The sequence below is a fragment of the Manis javanica genome, chromosome 4 (assembly GCF_040802235.1).
Source record: "Manis javanica isolate MJ-LG chromosome 4, MJ_LKY, whole genome shotgun sequence".
Lineage (NCBI taxonomy): Eukaryota > Metazoa > Chordata > Mammalia > Pholidota > Manidae > Manis > Manis javanica.
The window spans coordinates 113,710,216-113,736,338 of NC_133159.1; the positions used below are offsets into that span (position 1 = coordinate 113,710,216).

General features: G+C 50.0%; 1 protein-coding gene across 13 annotated transcripts in view; it reads left to right on the top strand.

Moving 5' to 3' along the window:
• The window catches only part of MPRIP (myosin phosphatase Rho interacting protein), a 160,328-nt gene that overhangs the window by 21,923 nt on the left and 112,282 nt on the right, over positions 1-26,123 (top strand). For 11 of the 13 annotated variants that reach the window (XM_073234690.1, XM_037019524.2, XM_037019523.2 and 8 more), the window contains exons 2-3: positions 6,304-6,381; positions 8,291-8,356. The exons of 1 other annotated variant lie outside the window; for it this stretch is intronic. In XM_073234690.1, the coding sequence (XP_073090791.1) occupies positions 6,304-6,381; positions 8,291-8,356 (144 nt within the window). Of the gene's footprint in view, positions 1-6,303; positions 6,382-8,290; positions 8,357-26,123 lie in introns of those variants that run through there. One more of the 13 variants, XM_037019529.2, reaches the window with a different exon arrangement.

Here is a 26,123-nt window from a genome sequence, read left to right on the forward strand (position 1 = left end):
TCTATTGAGGTTTGTTTTATGGCCCAGGACAGGTGTTCTGTGGGCACTTGAAAGAAAGGGACTGTATTCTGCTGTTGCTTGGTAGACTGTTCTGGTAACCATCAGTTAGATTCTCTTGGTTGATGGGGTTGCTGATTTCTTTTGTACCCCTATTGATTTTCTATCTAGTTATTCTACCAATTGTTGAGGGATGTTGAAGTCTTCCAACTATAATTGTGTATTGATTTATTTCTCCTTTCAGTTCTATTCATTTTTCCTTCACATTACTTTGCAGCTTGTTGTTTGGGTGCATTATACCTTTAGTTTTGCGTTGCCTTCTTGATGAATTGACCTTTTTAATCATTTTATAATACTTCTTTCTGTCTCTGGTCATTTTCTTAATTTTCAAGTCTGTTTTATATTACACTAATATAGCAGCTCTGCTCTCCTTTGATTAATATTTACATGATATATCTTTCCTGTCTCATATTTGCAGTGAGATTCTTGTAGATACTATATAGTTGGATCACCTTTAAAAAAATCCACTTCATCAGTCTGTGTTTTAAGTAATTTATTTAGACCATTTAGAGTTAATATCATTGGTACATTAGGACATCGTTATTTGTTCTTTTGTCTTCCAGTTCACCTGTTCTTGACTGTGGTTCCCATGATTGTGCTGTGGAGCCCACCATTGAGCTTTGTATTTCAGGTTTTGTATTTTTCCATTTCAGAATTTCCATTTAGTTCTTATATCTCCTGTTTCTTTGCTGAGACTTTCTGTGTTTTCTTTTGTTTCAAGCATGTTCATAATTTCTTGTTGAAGCATGTTAGCATGACTACTTTAAAATCTTCAGATAATTCTGACATGTTTGTCCCCTTGATGTTGGCATCTGTGGTTGTCTCTGTCCATTCAGTTTGAAAGTCATACCTGGTTCTTGGTATGACAAAGATCTCTATTGCAACTTGTATATTTTTGTGTTGCATTAGTTGACTCTGGATTGCATTTGATCCTCTTTTTTCAGTTGGCTTTTTCTCGTACTGGTCTAGAGGGGAAGGGAGGCCACCACCTTTAATTTGAGGTGCAGGTGGAAGTCTAGCCTCCATGGACACCTGAGTTACTGCAGGGGTCGGGGAGAGTTCAGCCTCTCACTTGTCCCCTTCTAACAGTACCCCAGCAGGGTGAGCCGAGAAACCTTGTTACTGCGGAAGCCCCAGCTCTCTCACTAAGCTGATACCTTCCTAGCAGGGGCGCCGGGGTGCCTCTTAGCCAGCAAGATGGGAGTCCTGCCTTTGCTGGCACAGGTGGGATTGTGCCATTTCTGTGCTCTGGCTGGAGCAGAGTGGTTATTGTCTAGACCTCTTTTGTCTTACCTGGTTGTCCTTCCTGGTTCTTCAGCTAGAGAGAGCAGGCTTTTTTTTTTTTCTGGTATCAGTAATCTACAGTTACATGAAGAACATTATGTTTACTAGGCTCCCCCTTCACCAAGTCCCCCCCACATACCTCTTCACAGTCACTGTCCATCTGCGTCGTAAGATGAGAGCAGGCTTTTTGTGGGGCTCTTTGTGTCTGTGCATGTTGCCGCTTCTTGGTTGCCTGCTCCTCCAGTCCACAGTCTGGAACAGTGAGGCCGAAAGAAACCCAGGGCACACAAGTCCATATCATTCCTCAGGTCCCAGTGTCTCCAGCCTGACCGCCAGCTTCTCTCCACCTTTCAGATCTTCATCAAATGTCATTTCCCTTTGAAACCTTTGTCACTCTTCTTAGGTTTGTCTTATATACAATGTCCAGGGTTTTATTTAGTACTTAGTAGGAGAAACAGAAAATTATGTCTGCCCCATCTTCCTGAGAGCTTAAGTTTCAACTAACCATGTTTGAAAGGCCTTTGGGTTGAGGAATACAGCCAGACCACCAGCAGCCACTTACCAGACACCGGCCAGAAGAGCAGCTTGGTTTATTGGGTCTATGAGGGAAGGCTGAGTTTAATTAAAAGGGATGTAGCTCAGGGCATGCTCTCAGGTGTAACTTTTACATGGGGTCTGGACCAGTGTGTTCCTCCAGTGTGGCCTGCTTAAAACAGAACTTGGTCCCATCCTTTTGGGTCCTTATAGCCCAGCTCTGATCCTCAGTACCGACAATTCCTGCTTTTCCTATCTCCCCACCCTGCTCCCAAAAACACCAAACCTGTAAACACCCAGTGAGAAAACACCAGAGCTAGCAGGCACTAAAAGCTTCCAGAGCGCTCTGCCTGCACTAGCTTCCTCGAGCTGTCGTCGGGGCCCGCATTTCAGGCTGTTACGGGGCTCTCAGGAAAAGAACGCCTTGGCCTGTGAGAGCTGCTTCAGGGAATGCCAGTCATTGGAGGGAGGAATCCTACCCTACAGAAGCATTTGTGAGCCTCTGGTCCCATGGGGACAGCAGCTCTGGTGGGCACTTCTGGACATACTGCCATGCTTGGGTTGGCTCTCCGCATGTTTAGACAGTCTGATAAACAGTGGGAGAAGCAGCAGCTCTTCCTGGGATGCACTCCCATCCCTGCGGGATGCAGGCAGGGCGGCCGGATATTTGAGGAGAAGGGAGCCTAGAGAGTGGTGTATCCCAGTGCTTGACTCTCTGGGCTTATGGAATAGGTTGGAGTCTGGATATCCTCAGTAAGAGGTACTGAAGAGATTGAAGGAGGGAAAGCAGCATAGGCTGCTTTGCACTGTGAGTTGGGCTCCTTCCTCGCCAACCCCACAAATGCAGTCATTCCCACCTCTGTGCTTGCACATAAGCCAGGCCCATGCCTGGAGAGTTCTCTCCACCCCAGGCCACCCCTCCTGTATGTGTATTTTGGGGTAGGCCCTCACCTCCTTCACAGTTGTGCCTGCTCCCCATTTGCTCACTTGGATGGCAGTGCCGGATGGCAGGTACCTTCCTTTCTCCTGATGACCCTGGAATGGCATGGTGGACATCTGGAGGTTCTTGTCATCCAGTTGTAGGCACCAAGTCAGCCCTTTCAGGAGCTTCTTGCTCCACCCACTACCCCATCAGGCCTCTGCCTGATGCTTCATGTTCCCATCTGACCTGTGTCTGGCATGTTCTAGCTGCCTTCATACAAAACAGTGGACTGGGTCATTGCTCTTTGAAACATTTGTCCCTCATCCTTTGAATGAAGTTTCCCAAATCTGGCTGGGGGACAGAGTCGCTGGCAAACTTACATAGTAATCCCTAGTCCTCCCCAGATTTGGCTTCCTTAGGTTTGGGAGAATGGCTCGTTGGTTTATATTTTCTTTGGATATGAAGGTAGGAGCAGTTTTAATTAATATCGCTGCTTCCCCACTGCCTGACACAAGCTAAGTGACTTTTAACAGCTATATTGAGAAAAAATTCAAATACAATTCACTCATTTAAAGTGTACAATTTGATGATTTTAAATATATTTCCACAGATGTGCAACCATCACCACAGTCACTTTTAGAACGTTTTCATCAGCCCCAGAGGAAGCCCTGCAGCCCTGGGCTGTTGCTCCCCCAGCCCTTCTGCCCCCTAGCCCCGGACAACCAGCAATCTGTCTTCTGTTGCTGGGGGTAGCCTTGGTAGACTCTTGATGGGGTTAGCTGCTTCCCAGCCTGCTCCCTCTCCTGGACACTTGTTTCTTGCCCTTTGCCCTCTGTTGGCCCAACCTTCCCACTTTTCAAGACAACCTACCCACCTGGGAGTGTTTCCTTGGGGTGACCTAGGTAAGGCCAAGCAAGGCGGGTGCTGGCAGGCTCCCTGGTGTACAGCACACAGGGCTGTGGACAGAGTAGGCCTGACTAGATGTCTGTTGAGTGAATAACAGCACTGATGGTGGGCTGAGGTGAGACCATGGTCGGGCTCTGAGGGAACTTGTACCAGTCCCTCCCATCTTGCACTATCCCTTTGGGGGACAGCCCTCTAGATGTAGCTGATAGTGTGAAGTCACCCCAAAGCCCTGCAGCCAGCCAGAGGTTGGGAGGGTGGCGTGCAATCAGAGATACACAGAAATGGAGGAGACATGGTTTTGTGGTCTAACTCGATTTCACAGGCCGGGGAACTATAGGCCAAGAGGTGAAGTGGGGAAATCACCTGGCCCAGGATGCACACAGGGAGTCCTCTCACCTTGGCACTGGCTCTCTGTCCTGTGTGTGGGCTCTGGTGGGATCTGCTAAGTGTGCTCATCCCCGAGTGGTGTGGGACAGAGGCCAGGTGTGCTCACCCACTTAGGGGATGGCTGGGCGCTGCTGGGGTTCACTGCTGGGGTTCCTGACTTCTACTTTTTTTGCTTCTGCTTTCCCAGGAAGAATTTCATTCCACAAAGCCCACAACCCTTCCTGGACTGTGTCCTTCTACCCTGGTTCCTTGCCAGCATCCACTCTGTGTCCTCAAAGCCATTCTCTCCTTCCCTTCCTTCAACCCGATCCATACCCTTTCCCAAAGCCCCTCTTACCTACTCTGTTCACGTTCACAGGCAGAGCCAGTGCTACCCCTGGGGGCCTTGAGGTCCCTCCAGAAGCCAGGAAAAGGGAGTGTTTTTGGCTCACGCCTTATGCTTTGTGACCTGTAGCAAGTCACCTTCCCTCCCTGAGTCACAGATTCCATAGCTGTAAAATGAGGTGGTGTGACAGGGCTTTCCAGTTTGGAGAGTGTTGAATAAAAAGCATGTTTGGAGGACTCCTAAAGCTTACTACGTGCGTAAGCAGCAGGCACAAAGCTTTGATTCTAATTTGTGTTATTGCAGGAGACGCTGGACAGATTGGCCTGGTTGGGCCCTTTCTAACTGCCTTACCAGCTGTGTGTGGCTGAAAAAGGAGGTGGAGCTACAGGATCTGTCTAGATCTTTTCACTCCTCTTGAGTTTCTTGTCAGGGTCTGGTGGAAGGGAGGGGACTATTTGGATATAAGAAAAGATAACAGCTAACATTCATTAAGTATGTTTAGGCCAGACACTGTGCTCGGTGTTTTTTGGTTTTTTTTCTTTTCATACAATTTTTTTGAGATAAAATTCACACATGATGAAATTCACCTTTTTAAAGTGTATAACTCAGTATTTTTTAGTATATTGACAAGCATCTTACAACCATCTCCACTATGTGATTCCAGAACATTTTCATCACCCCAAAAAGAAACCCCATACCTGTTTAGAAGTCACTCCCCATTTCCTGCTCCCTCCCATGTCTTGGCAGCCACTAATCTGCCTTCTGTTTCTGTGGATTTACCTGTCCTGCGCATTTCATGTAAGTGGTGTCATATAACATGTGATCTTTTGTGTCTGTCTTCTCTCACTTAGCCTAATGTCTTCAAGGTTCATCCATGTAGCATGTATCAGTACTTAATGCCTTTTTGTTGCTGAATAATATTCCATTGAATAGATATACCAATATTCCATTGAATAGATATACCACATTTTGTCTATTCATGTGTTGATGACATTGGGGTTGTCTCTATATTTGGGCAGTTGTGGGTGGTGCTGCTGTGAACATTCATATCCAAGTGTTCATTTGACCACCTGCTTTCAGTTTTCTTGAGAACACATGCCTAGGGGTGGAGATCTGAGTCATATGGAATTCTGTGTTTAACCTTTGGAGGAACTGCAGGCTGTTTCCCACAGTGGCTGTAATGTTTTTCATTCCTGCGCTGTTTTACTGAATTATCTCAGCAATCCTCACGTCATTTTCATGAGGGGTAGCTATGATTATCATAGTCTCTACCTTTCAAATGGGAGAAATAACACTCAAAGGGTTTTCAGCCCATGGTCATACAGCCAGTAATTTGATGAATCTTTGTTCATTGCCAGCTCTGAGACACTAAGTGTTTCTCAGGAAGATTCCTTCTCTGGACTCCCAGTGTGGAAGCCGCCCTCTGCAGGTCACCTTTGCAAGGCCATCTGAGTGTCCTGTCCCCACCACCCAGTGTCTCCAGGGCCTTGTGTTGTGCTTTTATAATGCGGGCTTTTGACTGTGTTGTTCACATGGTGTACCCAGAGCCTGGTGTGCACCGATGCTCATGTAGTTACTGAAGAAAATGCTCTTTTTTTCCTGATCATGGTGGTTTGATCAGGGACTTGGGAAAGCGTCTGTTTCTTAGGAGTTCTTATACTCCCCAGCTTCTCAGACCCCTGCTGGTTTGCATTCCCCTCTCTGCCCCAGACTGTACAGATCCCCGGGAGCCTCTTGCTGCTCTCAGACATCTTTCTTGGAGACTGTGGCCTGTAGCTGGGGATGGAGTGTGTCGAGCAGAGGTGACTTCTTATCCTTAACCTCTGACCCTGTTCTCTTTCTCTCTCCTCCAAGGCCACAGATGACCTGACCTCCTTTTTTCCTCCAGGCAAAACCCATTTATGGCGGCTGGCTGCTCTTGGCTCCAGATGGGACTGACTTTGACAACCCAGTGCATCGGTCTCGGGTAAGGGCATCAGAGTGAATTCTTGGGGTAGGAGGGACTGGAGAGGAGCCCACCTAAGGGCAGACAGACTGAGTAGAAGAGGGTCGTGGGGAATTGGGATGGCAGGATGATCAGGGAACCCCCATTTGCCAACTCAGGTTCCACAGAAAAGTCTCAATGATACATAGTTATACCTGGTCCACCCTTCAAAATAAGATGCTCTCACATGGTGCCTCCTGTTTCATGGATTATCCTGACACTTGAAACAGTTAAATGGAAAAGGCAAAAGAGCAGTTCAGCAAACATTGTACATAATGCTATTTAGGCTTTCAGTTCCTTAAGGGCTGAGACCCTGACTCCTGTTGCCCTTCCTTCCCTCCCTGGCTAGGGGCTCATCCCATGAGCTCTAGTGAAGTGATGAGGGCCTGGAGAGCCAGCTTTGCTTTTGCTCCTTCTGCCCTGGGCACCCTAGCTCAGGGTGGGTCCCTGCTATGCAGCCAGGTCTGAGCTAGAGCCTCCATATGATGAAACCACATTGTCCTGACCGTTGGTTTTTTCCTCTGCCATGGAGCCCCCTCCAGTTTGTTTCCCATTAAACTCTTCTCCACACTCTCTCTTCTAGGGGACGCCGCCTGTGCCCTGTGCACCGCCCAGCCACACTCCCTTCCTGTCCTCTGAGAGCCTCTGCCCTGCCCCTGCCACTCAGGGCCCAAGCGCTGCCCTCTGGACTGGGGGCTGTGGTGCTTACACAGTGTTGTGTCTGGGGTCTCTGGGGTTCCTCGTGGCATGGGAGCTCACTTTAAAGACAGTAAATAGGAACATTGAAAGTGATTCTTGGGAAGACTCCAGGTGGCCTCTTCCTGGACACCCAGCGTGGAAGCAGCCCTCTGCAGGTCCTCTTTGCAAGGCTGTCTGAGTGTCCTGTTCCTGCCACATGGGCGGCAGCTCCGGCAACAGGGGCCACTGTGTTCCAATGCCTGCAGTAATCAGGGAGCAGCTCCTTTTCCCTTTCCCACTTTATGTTTAGGTTATACAGAATTGCCATTTCGAGCTTTTGGTGGGAAAATCATTGTTATAAATGTAACTCTGGCCCAAACACAGAGACATATTAGATCTTGTGGCCTTCTTGCCAGTTCAAGTATGAATATTTTTGGGCTTTTTGAAATGTTTAAAATAAGTTATGGATCCTTGTGATGCTGTTTGGGATTCAGGGACCAACAGTCTCATGTTCGAGATGCGTTTCCCCCACAGAAAGGAAGGAGTGCACCCGTGTGGCCTTGTGCATCCTGGCAGAGCTGTCAGGCCACTGCTGGCCCGTGGTCTGGCTCTGCATGGAGAGTAAAGGAACTGGCACTCTGCTAGTCGCTCATTCCCTGGACTCAGTCCCACAGATCTCACTCCTCCTGGGTTTTTACCTGAGCTCCTCAGTGGGTACGGGAGCCCAGCCATCTTTTCCTCTCTCTCCCATTCCCTGTGGACCAATCCTTTTATAGCAGTTTCCCAGGTTTTTTCAGAAATGGGGAATTAGTGCCTGGCATTCTCAGGTTATCCCATTTCGTGCCAGATAATCCATGAAGTAAATATTGGCACATAGTACTTGATAAACTGTGTGCTGGGTACATAAAGAATAGAAAAAGGTGACCAAGACGTGTCTGCTCTTGAGGAGCTTGCAAATTAAAATAAACCAGGTGTCTTGTTAAATGTCAATAATTCACATGGAAGGACACTGGGTGGTTTGGACCCCTCCTGTGGCTCAGTCCTGTCTAACAGATCACAGATCTCCTGCCTTGGGTCTCCCTTTTCCTGCCATCTGCCCCAGACATGGGTGCTGAGGAGCCAGTGTTCGTTAGGTACAGGTTTGTCGATGTGGGACTCAGCAAGCAGATATTGGGTCCAGAGCTGTCCTAACCACCCTCTTGCTCCCTTGCAGAAATGGCAGCGCCGGTTCTTTGTTCTCTACGAGCACGGCCTCTTGCGCTATGCCCTGGATGAAATGGTGAGTGTCCCCTACCTGATCCCGGCTGCAGCTGTTGCCGGGCCCTTCCGCTGTGGCTGCGTTTCTGAGCCCTGCAGCTGGGTGCTCATGCTTGGGCTTCTGTTTGGGAGCCTAGACTTTTGGAAAAACTTGTGGCAGCTGTTAGATGGCCTTTAAAACCCAGACCTTCAGTTTGAGGCATCTTTGGTGGTCATGAGTGGGAGTAAGTAGTAAGGAAGTCACTGATGTTTAAGGATGGGGGTTGGATGTGGCCAGGGTGCTCCTCCTCAGAAGCGGGACAGGCTGTGCACCTGCTGGGGCAGAGGCAGGGCTGGCCCTAGGCATGGGCGGGGAGGTGGCGCGCCTGGTGCACGTGCTGCGGTCCCGGGACTACCTCTCAGTCCCCATGCTATTGCTGTTCTTGCTTGTCTCATTCACTCTTTAGCGGCCTTCCGGTCATGGGGTCAGGATTCTTCCGGTCACCAAGCCAGGGCATACAGGTTCCTTCCCACTTTGCCACCTTCCTGGTTTGCCTCGTGCTTCCTGTGCTGGATGAGTATTTACTGCTGTTGGTCCAGAGGCAAACCTGGAAACCAGCCAAGTAGGATGTTCTGGCTTTTCTTTCTTACCTGTTTTATCTCCTGACTTTTTCTCTAAAGGAGACTGGCCTCTTCTGACTGATGTATGACCAAATTCCAAGCTTTATGAAGGGTTGAGGGTGGAAGGTTTGAGCACCTTTTCCTGTTCTGTCTGAGTGTCGTGTGTGCACATTCTTGTGGGCAGCACTTTTTAACTGACTGTCCTAGTCACACCATGTGAAACAAACAGACCCCATGCCACCTGGAGCTTGTTTCTTTGCTGCAGGGGTAGAAAGGGCCTGGAAGTTTGCAGAGATAACTGTCCTCTCCAAGGACTGTGCAGGCCACCGGGGCACCTGGATATCAGGGCAGGTATCACAGCTCATATGTGAATAGGCCCTAAGTGGTTCCATTTCCACACATGGGTCCTACTCTCTGTGATGTGATGCTTTCTTTATTTTGTTTTTGGGACGAATTTAATAAGTATAATACCTGTAGTCTCTGTTGACGATCAATCACCTTGTGGGTTCCTCCTTAGAAAGAATTTTCTTCCTTCTCATTCGTTCTGGTGAGCATATTTGTATTGTGTGTGGGCCATGGAGGGTGTCTGCCATGGAAGTGTCTGTGGAAGAGCAGTTTGAGGCAATTGGATTGGAGGTGAGTGCCAGTGGGGTGGTGGACTTCACTGGAGGTAGGAGTGGGGAGCACTGATTCTCAGGACACTCGGTTCCCTTGGACACTGCTTGCTGAAAGCAGGCCTGGGGGCAGATCCAGCACTGTCCCTCTGTCCTCTCACCCTGGTCGTCATATAAGCAGTAGTGGGGTGGAAGTGGGCTCCTAAAAGCCATGAGGTTTACTTTCTCCTCCCTGTGGCTGGCTGACCTGTTTTTACATCCTGCAGAGACTAACAACAAAGAAGGAGCCTCAGAGGTCACTGGATTACATCCAGGCTGGGCTGGGCCAGGAACCATCCTGAAAAGCAGTTCTCTAGGCTTTCCTTGGAGACAAGTTACTGTAGTCAGGAAGTCTTTCTTTAGGTCTAACGAGTCCAGCACAATCCATTACTCTCTTTACCTCAGCTGCACAAGCACAGAGAGGGTGACCACTGGGGATGCCTTTTTGTCAGCACAAGTGCAGGTGCCACATTCCAAGAGCTGCTCCTAAACGTGGAGCCTGCTGAGCGGTGTACTGACACTCCCAGCAACTTGGAGGGCAGTGGGCTGTCATTTCACATGGCACTCGGGCAGAGGAGGGGCTGTGCCAGGGACGTGGTAAAAGGGTGTGGTGGGGGAATGCCCAGAGCTGAGAGTTTGGGCCATGGGTCACTTTCCGGCAGATGACCTTGTTGCTGAAGAGACTGACCTGGTGAGCTAGCTGGGGCAGATCTTCCCAAACTGTGGGCAATGTAGATATATTGCACCTCCAGGGGAATAAAGTGGCATTATTTCTGTGAGTGGGAAGAAAAAGAGTGACAGTTGCATTGAAATACCTTCGAAGTGACATTTCAGGTACGTAAGTGTTTTTGCTGTTGTGTTAGGAAGGTCCTGTCGTGAAAGTGGAGAAGAAACAGGCTGGACTTGAAGAGGCTGGCCCCGTGGTCAATGTTGGCAGCCATTGCTGCGGGGGGCTTGCAGGCAGGTTCTGGAGGGGTCTGGAGGGGCCTTTCCCACCCCAGTAGTCTACATCGGGCCTTGTTTTTCATGCCTGCTCCCTGACTTTGTACAGTCCAGAATCCTGGAGCTCTAACCCGGAGGTCAGCTTCTTGAAGCCCAGACTCCTGCCTCGACCTGGCCAGCAGGGGCCTGGACCAGGAGCAGGAGAACTTTTCAGGTAGGCTCATGTGTGAATGGAATTCCAGCCATGCTAGGGTTTTTCTCTTTGAGTCCCTAGAAGTAGATTGTGGTCCTCAGCTGGGGACCATTGTGCCTCCCAGGGCCCCTGGGCATGGCCTGGTGTCATCTTTGATTCTCACAATGCACAGAGGTGGAGCACCTGGTGTTTGGGGGCTGGGTGTGCTGGTGGCTGCATGGTGGTGCACAGACAGCCCCACGGCAGAACAATCCAGGCCCAAACGTCAGCAGTGCCAAGGCTAAGAGACCCTGTATGACCCGGTCAGTGGCTTGTGTAAAAAAATTTTTTTGCAATGTAAATTTGCCTTACTATCACCCTGTTCTTAAAAGGTATGGAAGGACTCACCTGTCAGACTTACTGGGAAGGAGGGAGGTGATGGGGCAGGGCTAGCCTGCTAGCTGGTTGGTAAATGCTAGGTGTAGAATAGAGGTGGGCCTTGTTCCTGGTTTAGATGGGATTCTAGGGGGTGTCCTGCAGTTCTAGCAGAACTGCTTACCTAGGGAGCATGTAGGTACCACTTCCTGTGGTGTGCTCAGACCACTGTGCCTGTGTAATGACCCCATCTGGGTGTTGGTCAGCAAGAGCAGCAAGCAGCTTGGAGCAGCCTAGCCACCCGGATCCACTGTCCTGCCAAGCTTAGCGCCAGCACCCGCCCTTCCCCTCCCACTCTAGACTCCATCCTCTGGAGCTAATCTACTGTATGTAACAAATTGTAGCATTTGGGGCTGTTCCCTTAACACTTAGTCACACTCCTGTTTCAGATTATTACTTCACTTTTACACAATGATACTATTTGTTTTCATTTGTTTAAATGTTATCCTACCAACAAGATAGTGACTTTCTTTTCATTGTGGGGCCACCTGGTAATTCTTCGTATCTGTATTGTCTGGCCTGGAACTTGGGTGGCACAGATCCAGTAAATATTTGTTGAGTCGAACTAACCAACTCTAAATGAATCGCCTCAGAATTTCTGCTTTCCATTTGGGGAGAAGGTGGGGCCTAGGCACTTGTGCAAGAGGGATTCTCAGTGGTTCCTCGGCAGGAGGGAGGATGCCCTCCAGGGGACTTCAGGGAACAGGATGGGGAAGGGAGCCTCAGTGCAGGGCCAACAGGAGCCGGTGGTTGTCAGGAGGTCCTGCTGGGAGGGAGAAGGCCATGGTCCCGGGGTCAGTGCCCGCCTCGGGCTGCTGTGAGGGGCCCTCTGTATGGGGCCATTGCCCTGGGCCAGCCCCCGGGACTGACTGTTGCCTTTCTCTTCCGGGCAGCTCTGCTATGGGACTAACCTTTGGGAATCACTTTTCCTTTTTTGGGAAATTTCTTTCACTATACACCCGCATACCCCGTAACTGGTGGGTGTGGAAAAGAGGCAAATTTCCCAATAAAGGAAAAAAATTTTCCCAAATGTAAGCTGAGGTGAAGTGGGTTCAGGGCAGCTTCACAAACAAGTGGGAGGCTGAGCAACTTGGCTGGGCCTCTGGTTTTTCAGGAGTGGACAGGGTGAAGAATCTAGAAATCTAAACTGCTGCCTCTCTCCTCTGTTTTTGTTTCTCCCCCTATAATCTTCCTGTTATTGTACAAAATTCTGCTACTTCTCCTTGAGCTTTTGTGAACTGACGTAAAGCTAAGGTGCTGGTGTCATCAGAGCCCAAAGATGGCACTAGAAGGTTTTTCTGGAGAGGTACCAAGTGCAGGGGGGAAGCCAGGGTCTCCAAGTTGCAGGTGAAGCATGCTGGGCCCTGGGGCTTTGGGGCTTAGGAGTAGGACTGCACATGGAGCTGTGGGCAGCCTGGTCCCTTGCTTTCATGTTTTCTTCCTTTTTCCTCCTGGAAGCCAGGCAAAAAGATGGTCAGATTTTTTTTTTTGGTTTTTTGAATTATGATAAAATGTATGTAACAACTTGACCATTTTAATTGTTTCGGAGAGTGCAGTTCTATGGCATTCAGCACACTCACAGTGGGGTGGTCGCCACCACATCCCTCAGCAGAGCTCTCTTCATCCTGCAGAATTGAAGCTCTTGCCCCCACTAAACACTTCTCAGCCTTCTTCCCTTCGCCCCTGGTGACCCCATTCTGCCTTCTGTCTCTACAATTTTTATTACTCTAGGTTCTTCATATAAGTGGCATCATACAGTATTTGCCCTTCTATGTCTGGTTTATTTCACCTAACACAATAATATGTAAGGTTGATCCATGTTGAAGCATGTGTCAAAATGTCCTTCCTTTTTTCAAAGATTGTGGTGGGTCTAATGCTCTTGAACCTGTGTGATCTGAAACAAACTGACCCGGGGTCTCTTCTGCACAGAAACCTGGAGGGCTTATCCCCTGTTCTGTGGCCAGTGTGTGATAGTGAGGGCTGCCTTCTGCTCTATGGGCTTCTCTCCCTCTCTGCCCTGAGAGCCAGGACAGATCAGGCCGTATGGCCTTGTAGGGATCATGCTGCCAAGGATCTTTGGCTTAGTTCGCATCCTTAGGGAAACACTTTCAGCTCTTGGATATGTGCCTTTTTTGGAAGCAGCTGTGGGTTTGTCAGTCCCATGGGATGTGAACGTCTTGCCAGAGAAGTTACTCTGGGGTGTCTGTGCGCTTGTGAAAAACAGTGGGCTTGGTGCTGAGTGCTAACAGGTCACAACTTTGGCTCCCTTGGGTTTGCTTCCTGTAGGACAGACCAGAGGTTGCTTTGCTCTCAGGACTTTTGCCCACTTCTTTCTTGCAAGCTCAGCTACCTCTAGTGGTGTGTCAAAGCTCTGAGTAGCACACAGGTGCCCAGGGCTGAAGGAGAGTGTAGAGGAGGAAGGTCACAGCTGGGCCCTTGAAGTTCTCTCGCTCCTCTGCAGCTGAGCTCTCTATTTCTCCTCTCATCATTTTGCAGATATTTCCCTGCATGAGGATCTTCTGGGAGGCAAAGCCCAGATATCCACAGTCTAAATAACCCCCACCCTCACCCCCTGTGGGGGTGCTAACATCCTAGAACCCCTGCTTTAAGCTCTGGCTTTGTTCCCACCCTGCTCCACCCCTACGCTTAGAGCTTTCCTAGGCAGGCTGATGTGTCTGAATCATTGATAACCACAATGACTACTGTGTCTATAGCAAAGAGTCCCAGGGAAGGGCAGACACACAGCCAAAAGAAGTTCCCTCTCCTGGTGTGGTGAAGCTCACAGCCTATTGAGACTCACGTGAACATGTGAAGATTAAATATGAAAACAAAACCATGATATGCATGCTCTTGAAGACAGTGGGTATGGGGAAGTCTGGGAAGAAAGGAGGGACATAGGCCACCTTCCTGCTTTTCACAGATCGGGAGAAGCAGCATGCTTGGCCTGACGCTCTATGTGGCCTTCAGGCATGATCTCGAACATGGTCCTCACAACAACATTGCTTGATAGATATTGTTGTGTCCACTTCACAAATGAAGACATGAGGCCCAGAGAGATTGTGGGTCACTCAGCTGATGAGTGGCAGAGCTTGCATTTGCAAACAGGTGAGATACCTTCTGGGGAATGAAGGTGTCTTCCCCCAGCAGCCCCACCCTCTGCTGTGCCCAACAATGCCAGCTCTGTCTACATCCTGCCCACCCCTCAGGTCTGTCTATAGCTGCAAACTGGCAGCTGAGATAGTTTCCCTGTGTCTCCAAGTGGTTGAACTAAGTTCAAGCCTGCAGTCCAGGTACATGAGCATACATACTCAGAGATGTGTAGAGATCAGAACAATGGAAAGTCAGTCCCTACACCTGTTCAGGAGGCAGAGAAGCTTCCTTAGACATTGGAACTTTCATATTCAAATGGCAGGGGCGAGATGGCAAACCAGGGAAGATGCTCAGGGATTAGTCTTGTGTTTGTAGATGATATTTTTAATTTGTCACATGTTTGGCCTTGCTTTGGCCTTCGTGCTTCTGCACCTGGTTTCAGTCTTGGGGGACGAGGTGGGTCTGCTGTGTAAGGATGCTGGGAACCCGAGCAGTGTAGGGAGAGAGTGTTGGTTTGGGGGTCCAGTAAATATGGGTTTCAATACAGTTCCTGTTTTTGGCTGAGTGACCTTGAGCAGGGCTCTTGTCCCTGCCTGTTTCCCACCCCCACTGTAGGAACCCTGTGGGCAGTCGGGCCTGGTTTCCTTCCTGCCCCCTCTGCTTAGCCCTGCGCTTGTTGTGGTTGTAATGGTAGTTGTCAAAAATTTGAACTCGGAAGGGCTTTCATCCTTCCACTAGCCCCTTGAGCAAGATGGGAGCTGTAAAGAGGGGAAGCAAATTCCTGTGGCTGTACAGATGTACCACCCTCTATGGGGGGGGGGCCCTAGGTACAGTCTACACCAGCTATGGGACATCTGCCAAATCTCCACTGAAAGCTTTAAAACAGTGTGGTGCTCCTGTAGTGGGGATTGTGCAGTCGTCCCAGCCCTCGAGGTGTGTGAAGCATATGCCCTGACTGGACGGACCTCCTTCTGCAGCAGAATTATCCATGTGCCTGAAGGCCTAGTGCATGTGCCTGCCAGGACAAGACCTCTTCCTGTGCCTGACCATTTACTCGACTTATATTCCCAGGATAATGGACTGACTTCTTTAACATTTGCAAAAGTCCTAAGTGCTTTGCCTTTGTTGAATGGCATGAACAGGGGATGCATGCACAATACCCGTCTTTCTAGGTAAACTCTGAGGCCTCTGCAGGGTCTGCTATATGTGAGGAAAAGTGGAGAGGAGCTGGGAGGCAGGGCAGGGGCCCCTGGTGAGGTGCTGGGCTAGGGCCCAGTGTGGGGGTGTCGGAATCGTGGGCTAGCCACGTGTGTTTGGAAGGTAACCTGGGCTGCCTGCCAGCCTTCATTTTCTGGATGTGGGGGGCCTTAGATGAGTCCCTTATCCTAACTTAGTGAAGCATGACAGAGTTACTTTGAAATGTTAGAGTGAATAAGGTGTGACAGGGGGACCCAGGTGGGACCAGGAGCTCTTCTCAACTGATAGTGGAGCCCTGTTGTCAGAGGGCCAGGGTCAGGGGCAAAGCTTCCCAGTGGTGCCCGCCTGGTCTCCTTGTGTTTGCTTCGTCATGCCCACCAAGACGTCACCCATCAGGATATAGCACGCACATGTAGGGACGTTTTCCCCGTGTCTCTCTGGGACTTTCAGTGTGGGTGGTGGTCTCCAGGCATTGGGATCTTTTAAGTCCCTCCCCTTCCCTCCTTTGAAGGTGAGTCGGGGTGGAGCTTGGGGCACAGGCTTGGTGGGACATCTGAGCCTGGGGTCTTTTGGAAAGTACAGCCTGCTGCCTCTAGTAGCTTTTCCTTGTCATTTACAACTCTGTATGATGGCCTGGGTGACATTTCCCACATGTGAAATAGCTGGGGGATGGAAGCCACCAGTGGTTAATCATGGGGCTTTTGGGATGAGAAACAGAGCAGACACCCAGGGGTTACAGCAGAGGGGTTTCTAGAGATGGCCCCACCCACACCTCCATTTTGTGGGTGGGGAAGCCCAGGGTGTGTGGAGGCTGTCCCATGGGGCTCAGCTAACGTGTGTGGGCAATCAGTGGTTCTGATTGCACGGCCCCCATGTGTGGCCTGTGGGCTGCCCTTTGGGGAGTGGAAGGGTGGGAAGGATGGGCTGTTTCACACACAGGGGCCTGAGTCTGGGGTGGTGTAATGCCTGTGCTTCCAGCTTTGGAACCGTTTACAAGGATGGCTTAGCCTAGTAGAGGAGAGGAAAGCCTTGTTAGGGAAAGACGTGCAAGAATTAGTGGGTATAGAGGGTCAGGTAGCAGGAACAAAACCTGCTAGGTTGGGTAGGAAGACTCTGCCAGTAACCCTGAATCATTTGCAAGAACCAAGAGAAGACAAAGGCACCACTCTCGGGAGGGTCGGCTCATACACCGCCCTCCTTCCTCTCCCCCTTATCCCGAGGACACTTACATCCCTGTGGCTGTCCTGCCACAGGACTGGGAGCGCCTCCAGGCAGGGCCTGGTATTTGCCTGCATAGACAGGATGTTTAACAATACACCCTGATGTGGGAGAAGCTCAGTGCATGGCTAACTGGGTGGTGAATTGGTCTGTCATCCATCTGGACTCTGGTACTTGAGTCTCTGTTGTGAATATTTTTAAGAACCCCCCCACCCCCCACCCCCGCCCCGCAAATCCTCCTTTGACTTTTTGGCCACACTGAGAGGACTTGGCAACCTCAGGTTGTGCAGGGAGCACCTTTCTGTCTCACTGGGACTGTCTGGTGTGCTCGCCTGCCTGTGTTCAGGGGCCGTGAGCCATAATGAGACACCCACCTTCTTCTCTCTGCCTCCCCCACTGTACCTGCAGCTACTGAGTAGGGAGACTGCCAGACACTCACGGTTAATTAGAGGAGGCTGAGGATGGTTTTATGTTCTTCTGTCCGTGCGGTGTCATCTGTCCAGCCCATTGTGTGTGCATGGCTCTTGATGATAGGAGGAGGGGACGGGGCCCTTGGAGTAGCAGTTCTGCTGAATTGGTGGAGGGGCTTCTGTGGCCCTTGCTCGGCACTGGGATGGCACCTGAGGACAGGCTGTGATTGGCCCCTTGATGGATCTCTTTAGAGCTGTGGGTGGATTTCTCTGTGGCAGCTGTGACTGAGGCCTTCAGGGTGAGCGTTTGTAATAATGGGCTGGGCGGCTCCCTCCTGCAGACAGAGAAATGACTTCAGGTATTAGGAAAGTGAACAGCTTGGAGTAATTGGTTAGGAAACTAATTAAGTAGCAGCAGGGAAAGAACTGTCTAAAAAGAGTCATTTTGTGGGAATTAGTAACAAAAAACATTCAGGGTTAAAAAACAAAGCCATGTGACTGGTACTAGCATGTCCACATGTGTGCACACATCACTCTATCGCTCAGACACACTCACATAGGGCTGGGCAGCACCAAGGCAGGCTGCAAAGTCCTCCAGGGCTGAAGTGCTGCACCTCTCAGGCCCCCCACACTCCGCACCTGCTCAGGACCCCACCATCACTGCACCCTTCCCTCCCTGTCTGACCATGCCTCCTGCTTTGGGCTTTCCTGGGAAATGGGCAGTGCTGACATCCTGATGAGCTGATCCATTAAAGGTGTTAACTGGGGTAGGCAGCTTAATATGTTAGTGTCTTAATCTCTCCTTCCTCCACAAAACACTTTCAGGACAGTCCTTTCTTTGACAGGGAAGGGGAGAGGAGGGAAGGAGAAGAACAGGGAGGGGAGGGAGAGCAGGGTCTTCGCTGGGAGAAAGCTTCCTGACCCAGGAATAACTCCAGTGGTGGAAGCTCAGAAACAGTGGTAAATAGATGGGGGAAGGGGAATTCTTCACATTAGACCATGTACTTGCCTATTCTGAAGGGCTAGTCCAGCCCCTGTGCACATGTGCATAGATGAATCACTCATTCACAAACGTTTGTTGAGTGCCTGAAGTGTGTTAGAAGTAAGTGCAAGGTAGCTTCATTCCTGGGTGTGGGCACTGGTGATAATACACAGCATGATAGGTGTACGACTTTCCTGCGGCTGCTGTAACGAGGTGCCACTAGCCTAGTGTTGTAAAACAACACGGATTTGTTCTCTCACAGTTCCGAAGGTTGGGCCCACAGTCAGTATCACTGGGCCGAGGGCAAGGCATTGGCAGAGCTGGTTCCTGCAGGAGGCTCCTGGGGACAGGCTGTCACCTTTTTCAGAGCCAGGGCCGCTGGCATTCCTCGGCTCTTGGCCCCTTCCCCCCATCATGCAGCTTCTGCCATCACGTCTCCTCCTCTGTGTGCGTCCCCCTGCTCTCCTCAGAGGGACACTGCTGTTAGGTCAGGCCTGCCCCAACAAGCCAGGATCACTGCCCCAATGCAAGATGCTTACCTTAATCACACCTGCAGAGTCCTTTTTGCCACCACAGTCGCATCCACAGGTGCCGGGGACTGGGATGTAGGTGTCTCTGGAAGCCATTATTCAGCTGACGCAGAGAGTACAGTCATTGCCAAGAGCTAATACAGAGTGGTATGGAAACAAGGGCTGGCTAACTCTGCCTGGCAGACTTCACAGAGGAGATGAGCTGGGCCAAGTCTTCAGGGCTGGAGTGACGTTGCCCTGTACCTGGCCTGGAGAGAGTGGGAGGCACTGTCCACCTTCCTGGCAGAAGGGTGACTTGTTTGTGGCCAGAGGGTGCGGCTGCCTCCTCTTCCCATTGTTATCCTCCCTTATTCTTTCCTGAGCTCTGGTTTGGGGCAGGCTAAGTAATGCTCATGGCATGAGACTGGCTCCGGAAACATGAACGGGAAAAGGCAGCACAGGGAGATGGAAAGGAAAAAGCTGGGGCCACCAAGGATTGTCCTTGATGGCACAGACCCCACTGAGGCATCCACTTGGCCCTCTGTCTACAGCTGTCTGTTTTCAGAGTGAGTCAGTCACAGCATCAGTGTCAGCAGGACCTGAAAGGCCCAGCCCCTTCTGCAGAGGAGAGCGATAGAGAATTGGTTTTGCCCAGGTCCTGGCAGTGAGAAGCCCACACCGCGGGGCCCTGGCAATCACTCTGGCATGAGTCAGCTTGCTGAGACAAGCCCCTCGGAACAGGAGGTGCTGCAGACAGGGCGGCCAGTGTTCTCACTGGGCAGGCCCACAGGGCATGTGGGAGGGGGTGGTTTCTGTGTTGTCCCTGAGGCATCTGTGGACGTGTTGGTGAGACTGGTTTTGTGCTTATTCCTAATGAGTGCGGTGTTGCTTACCAAGCCAGTGGGACACCAGGGTGCAAGTGGATGAGGACAGAAACTCCCCAAAAGCCGTGGTGGCTTTGAAGGACTTTGTACAGCCACAGTGTGACCCATCTCCATCCACCTGGAAGTACCCTCATCCCAGAGTGGAGGACAAGTCTTCAAGGCATGATTCCAAGGCTGGAGCTCTGCCCAGCGTTGCCATACCTACTCTCTGTCCCTCCTCAGTAACCTTCCTTTTGGACTTCCATTTGTACCTCCGCCTGGAGGGGAGGGTGATGGATGGCTGCCCTTCAGGGTCTAATACAGGTGATTCATTTTTCTTCCTTTGAACCCACTGGCGGGGGTTGTACCTGTCTCCTCATCAGCCAGTAAGGATGTGGTGGCCTGAGAGTGCTTGGCAGCAGTGACCAGGTTTCAGATGGAAAGCAGTGTGTGCAGTTGCTGCTCAGTGGCATCAGGCTGTCTCAGGGCATTGTGGCTGCTACCCGGGCAGAAGCCTGAGGCTCACTTCCTCCAGGTAACCATGTACACTTTTTTGGGACCAGCTAGCCTCTGTGACAAATGCAGAGTCAAAGAGAAATCATGCACCAATCATAGTCCTAGCTGCTCTCACTGGGTTCACATTTAATCCCTAAAAGGTACTATGGGGAGGGCAGCACCTCCCCCACTGCCCCCCCACCCCCCCTGACCAGCAGAGCTGGAGCTCTGGCACACAGCCACGGGTCAAAGGCCCAGTGGGCGGAGGTGCTCTGGCCTGGGTCCCATATTGTGATCTGGGGCCCAGACTCCCCTACTGGCTCAGGGATTCCAGAGCTTTGGTCGATAACTGAAGAGCTCTGGTGTGGCAGAACCAGCGATAGCACAAGTCTGTGCACCCCAGCCATGTGCTCGGTGCAGAAGCTGTCAGATCGCCAGCGCCTGCTGAGTGACGAGGTGCGCAGCGCACAGGTCTGCTGCAGACCAGTGTCAGCTGGAGGGGCTAGGCCTCCTCCTTCCCTCTTTCCCCTGCAGCAGCCAGCGTCTGAAGAGCCTCTGCAGCAGGGTAAAGTCTGACGTGGCCCGGTTGTCGGGGACAAGCTTGGCCCTGACTCTCAGTGTGTTCTCAGGAGGCCCAACCAGCCCTTCTGCATACTTTCATCTCAGTGCTTGAAGGGGCTGCTCTGGGTGTGTCTGCAGGGACCTGGAGACAATATGCTATTGGGAGGGTTCCTGGCGACATCTTGTTCAGTGCTTACCTTTCACAGACGAGGACATGCAGACCCAGAGGGGAGGTGGGGTCTCCACAGTCATGGCAGTAGGTTTTCAGAGACACATCTTCACCTCCGTGCAGTGACTCTCACCACCCAGAGCTGGGATTGCGTGTGAACAGGACAGGGTCCTTAATGAGCAGGGAGCTACCGAGATACAGGCACTCTTCTGTATTTCCTGGCCCAGAGACCCTTACTCTGTCATAGGCGCTCAGTAATCATTGTTGACACAGGACTGCGTCATCCCGGGTCCTGCAGCCTGTTGTCACGGTGCTGTCCTGGACGCCCATCCTCACTGGGACCTGCTTCACTGTGCCACGCTGCTGTCTGCCCTTCTCTGCCTTTCCTGGCTTTGGAAGGTAGAAGCGCCTGGGACCCCCACCCTCAGAGCAGCTGAGGGCATGCAGATGGGGAGTGGCTGTGGCGGTGGACCTGCCTGGGGGTGGGACAGTGGCGGCCTTTGTGTTGAGAGAACACATCAGGTTTCTAACTTTTGGGGCCTCCATTCCAAGATGGGGAGAGAACACAATTCATGCTCTATGAATAGAAAAGGTTAGGAAAACAGTCAGCTCCAGCCCAAGGGTACCCGGGCATGGTTTCCGTATAAACACTGACGCTTGGAGGAGTGAATAAGTCGGAGTATCACTGTAAATGGAGCTTTACTGTTTCACGGAGTGACACGGTGGCCTGCGCTGGGGGAAAGCAGGTGCTGGGGCTGAGCTGAGCACAGCCCTCCGGAGGAAATAGCCCAGACACCTCAGCAGGCTCTGCCTTGGCACAGTGCACGCCTTCTCGGTCTCTCTCCCTTTGGCATGCCCACATTCTCTCCTTGCTTTCTCCTGACATACTCTCCAGGCATCCCGTCCCCTTCTTCAAGGGTAGGCTTGTTAAAGGGTAGGCAAGTGTTAAAATGCAATGTGTGGCAAACACACAGAGCCATTTTCAACTGGTCTTACATTGTCCGCACTCCACTCAGACCCAGCTTCCTCTCTTCATATCCTGAGACCTGTTATAGTGTGGAAAGCTAATGTTAAATGATCCGAGGAGTAACCACATTGAACCTTGAACTGGTTATCATTTATATGATACAAACACGGTCCTGTCCTCAAGCGGTGGCTTTAGAAAGGTGTACATTTCTAATGTGCTGTCTTCACTTGCTGCTTACCAGGGAGAGTGAGGAGACGAGAAGCAGAACACAGGTGGCGGGAATCCTTGAAGGTTCCCCTGATGCTCCTTTCCTTCTCTTCATTTGCTCCCCTTGGTGCACTATACCAGATCACAGTGCCCAGCCTCTTAGCTGCCTTTCTGCTGCTGAAATAAGTAAGTCCTGCCTTTCCAAAGTGGGAAAGGAGTGAAAGTTTCCACTTATGGACATTCAGCTGTTTTTGGCTTTCTTGTCTATGGAGGCCCTGTAGGGAAAGACACAAGCTCATCCAGGCGACATTAATGGACATCAGGATGCCTTCTTAGATGGGAGATGCCTTCTTAAATCCTTCGTCCTATTGCTGTGGGTCCTGGGGAGGCATGGAGAGCAGTGCCCAGCCAGGCCAGGGGAGGGCTGTCAACCATGGCCCGAAGAAAAGCAAGGCCTAGTGTTGTGCAGAAAGGAGTGGATGTGGAAGCACTTATCTGTTCTGTTTGTTCATTCACCTGTTCATTAACCATTTGAGGGTCACAGGCGTTTGTTCCTAAAGGATGCTGTGAGGGTGGCCTGTACAGTGATTTGAAGGAATGAAGGAGTGGGAAGTCTGCTGAGTAGAACTTTAGCCTTTTGGCTGAATAGCAAATGTCAGCCTCTGACAGCCTCGTAGCGCTACAGTTTGGGCCATGCTGGTATCCTTCAGATAGTTAGCCTTTTCCTGTCTGGGAGAAAAGGATTTGCCTGATTTTAGAACATGTTCAGTTATTTGGCTCAAACTTTTTATTAAACCCCAAAATCAGATGTTCAAACCATAACAACCTGAGAAATAATCTGTCCATAATTCCTTTGGGCAATGCATAAACTTTCCTCCAGTGAATGCCCTATTTGAGGTCTTTTACTTCAGAAGAAGAGTCTTTTATTTCTGACAGCCTCACTCAGTGGAGAAGTAATATAGGAAACATACCCTAGAGGGAAGTTGCATACAGAGCAAATTGCTTGATCAAGGGTCCCGGGAGTCAGGCTCCCAGGCCTTGGAGGTTGTTTTACATTCTCTGGTGTGACAGTGGGGCAGTATTTTGGGGGGTTAAATACCCATTTCTCTTCCTGCAGCTTAGTATTTTACCCTGGCATCTTACTGTGTTCCCTGACACATGTGAAGTCTGAAAATGGGCCAGATGAGAATTTTAAAGGCATTGTGGGGGCTTTATTTTTTTTCCAAAATCATATACATACATAATTTGGAAAGCCAAATGTGTTACCACAGTGCTTATAATGTGGAAGATGCAGTACCCTGCCCCATTCCTGCCTACTCCTGTCCTGCTCCCAGAGAGGCTACATCCAACTCTGATAGCTGGTGAATGCTAGAACTTGCCTCTGCGTTTGAAAATGCTCGTTTATACCACCAGTTCTTGAGTTTTAAAGGTGTTATCTATTGATTTTATACACCGAGATAGGATTTAGTCCCTTCACCGGCATGACTTTGCCACACATACATACGTGTGCTCATGCTGTCCAGCCACATAGTCTCACATCTTACCTCATCCTTCCTTCGTCCTACTAATATAGTTAGATCAAGTTAAATATTAGGGTTAAACCAGTAGTGTTTAAATTATTATGACCATCTAAAAAGTGTGTGCATTCAAGCCAAGTAGTGAACCATGATTATATTTCCTTCCACATTTGGCTTCTCTTGTAGTTAACAATTGCCTCCCCAACCCTGCATCTGTTCACTTGTCTCTAACTAACCTTAACTGAACTTTAAGCTTTCTGACAGAACTATAAAACTCCTCTTAGTGGTGAGTACCTAGTGCAGTGATTTTTTTTTCATAGTAACATCCCTCTTGTTCCAATTTGGACTGGCTCTTCCCCAGACCTGCTCCATGGCCTCTGACCTAGATTTGCCTTCATTCCCTTGGGAATTCCCTTCCTCCTCCTCCTCCTCCTCCTCCTCCTCCTCCTCCTCCTCCTCCTCCTCCTCCTCCTCCTCCTCCTTCTGAGTTTCTTATATCAATCTCTCTCTTTTTTTCTTTTTCTTTTTGTTTATATCTCCATTTGGTGAAGCCTCTTGAGAAAGGTACAAGGGAAGAACAAGTTTTGAGACCTTGCATGTCTGAAAATGCCTTTCCTACCCACGTCCTTGATGGGTAGGTAGGCTAGTCATGGACTGCGGCTGGATGGAACTTTCCCCAGAGCTTCAGTGGCATTGCTTTTTGGCTTTGGCATGCACCATCGCTGTTGAGCAGTTCATGTGTAAAAGATCTTGTTCCTGATCCTCTAAATTGATGGAATCTGTGTTAGGAACTTCTTATGCATGTAGCGTTCTGAACTGTCTGCAGGTGAGCTTTGGTACGGGCCTCCCTTCCCACTGAGCCAGACGCCCGTGCACTCTCCAGTGTGGTTCAGGTTCTGTCCTTCTGATCCAGAACGTCCTTTGTATTCTTTTACTCTGGTAATGTCCTTTGCTTCACTTTCCCTGGTCTTGTTTCCAGAACTCCCGTTATTTGGCTGTGGGTTCTTTTAGACAGTCTCTGATTTCATTGTCACTGCTTTTTCATGCCGAAATTTTATTAACCTTGCTTTAAACCCTTCTGTTTCTTACTCCAGCTATGCTATTTTCTTATTTATATTCTTATGCGAGCTATCATATTTTTAGTTTCTTATGACTCATTTTTTGTTCTCTCTGTCCCTTTTTATAGTATCCTATTCATCTTTCATGAACGCAGTACTTTCTCTTATAATTTCAGTTATTTTGAAAATGCTCCTCTGTCTCTGCTCTGACTTGTTCTCTTCTCAGTTCCTTTTCTGCCTGTTTTGGTCTTGGGTTTTCTCAGATGAGCATTTGGTTTAAGAACAAGACTGTATGTGTGGGGTGTACACTGGGGTGACTGGTACAGTCAGGACAGTCAGGGAACTGGCAACTTTGGGGGGCCTGCAGATGAACCCAGATATAGATCCTGTCACATCAGGCAATTGAGAATACCACTTTTAGAGGTCTATCTCTTGGGCTAGTCAGTTTCCCCAGGTATAGTCCTCTCATCCCCCATCTAGGGGACCTGTGTGCTGCAGGGGCTCCTTACTTCCAGGGTGCAGATTTTCACAGTTTTCTCCACGTCACCCTGCACACCCGGCAGTGCCTGCTGCCCTGAGTCTAGAGCCTTGCCAGATAGCACCCTGTGGTTGCTGGTGGGAGCCAGGCGTCCGAGGCTGACTACTCCTTCTACACACACTAACCAGTCTTCCTGCTCTTGACCCCTCCTGCTCAATCAGATGCCTGGGACCTCCAGGCCTTGAACTTGCTGGTGTTGTGGGACCTGCTCCCTCCTGTCCTCTGGAAGCCTCCTTTGTGCTACCTAACTCTGTGTATGCCTCTACTTCCTGTATCCCACAACTTAATTAATAGCCCACTTCTGCTATCTCCTCTCTAGTTTTTGTCCTTGAGAGTTTATATCTTTAAAAAATTCCTCTGTGGTCCTTCTTATTAGGGTTTTAGCAAGAACTAGAATGCTCTGCTGTTTTCACTTGGCCATGTTTAGCTGGAAGTCCCCCTCATGCATTTCAAGAGTCAGTCTGCACAGAAAGTGTGCTGGCGTCCACTGTGGGCAAGTAATTCCTGCCTTCCCCACCCCTCTGTTTCTGTGCCACTGTTCCCTCTGCTCTTCATCCTTTTGTTGTCCTGTATGGGTCATGATATTGCTCTGGGTCTGTATCGTTACTTCTGTGTACTTGGCAGGGGATGTGTTTGTGCCTTCTGAGAGTGAATGCACACATGCCTGCCAGGTGGTACATGTGTGCTGGCTTCCTGAATAAAATGCACTGTCTGTAATTTGCATCAAAACCTTTAATAAGGAAGATATTTTCATTAGCAGTTGACGTTCCAGATTATTTTGCTTGGATACCAAGGGTTGATGATGACTAGAAAAGGTAGAGGGAGACGATTTATCCGATCTCCCTCTGGTGAATAAGGCCCTTTCCTTATCAGGCTCAGTTGCCTCCTTAAAACACAGTAAGACCCTTGTTACCATGGACTGGGCAGGTTCTGCGACTCATACACTGGCTGACTTGAGAAATGCCATCAGGGAGATCTGGAGCTCAGGCTGGCCTTATCCCAGGGCCACATAGTACTCTTTTATTTTCCTTCTCCCCACACAAAATGTTTTCCCAATGACTCTCTCCCCAGGACCTTTGGAAACCACAAGAGAGAGGCTGAATCCACTCACTGACCCATTGCATGCTTGCTGTGTGTCACGGACAGGCTGTGAGTTGGAAAAATGAAAATGGAAAAGGCTCCCCACCCTCTGGGATCTCATGGTCT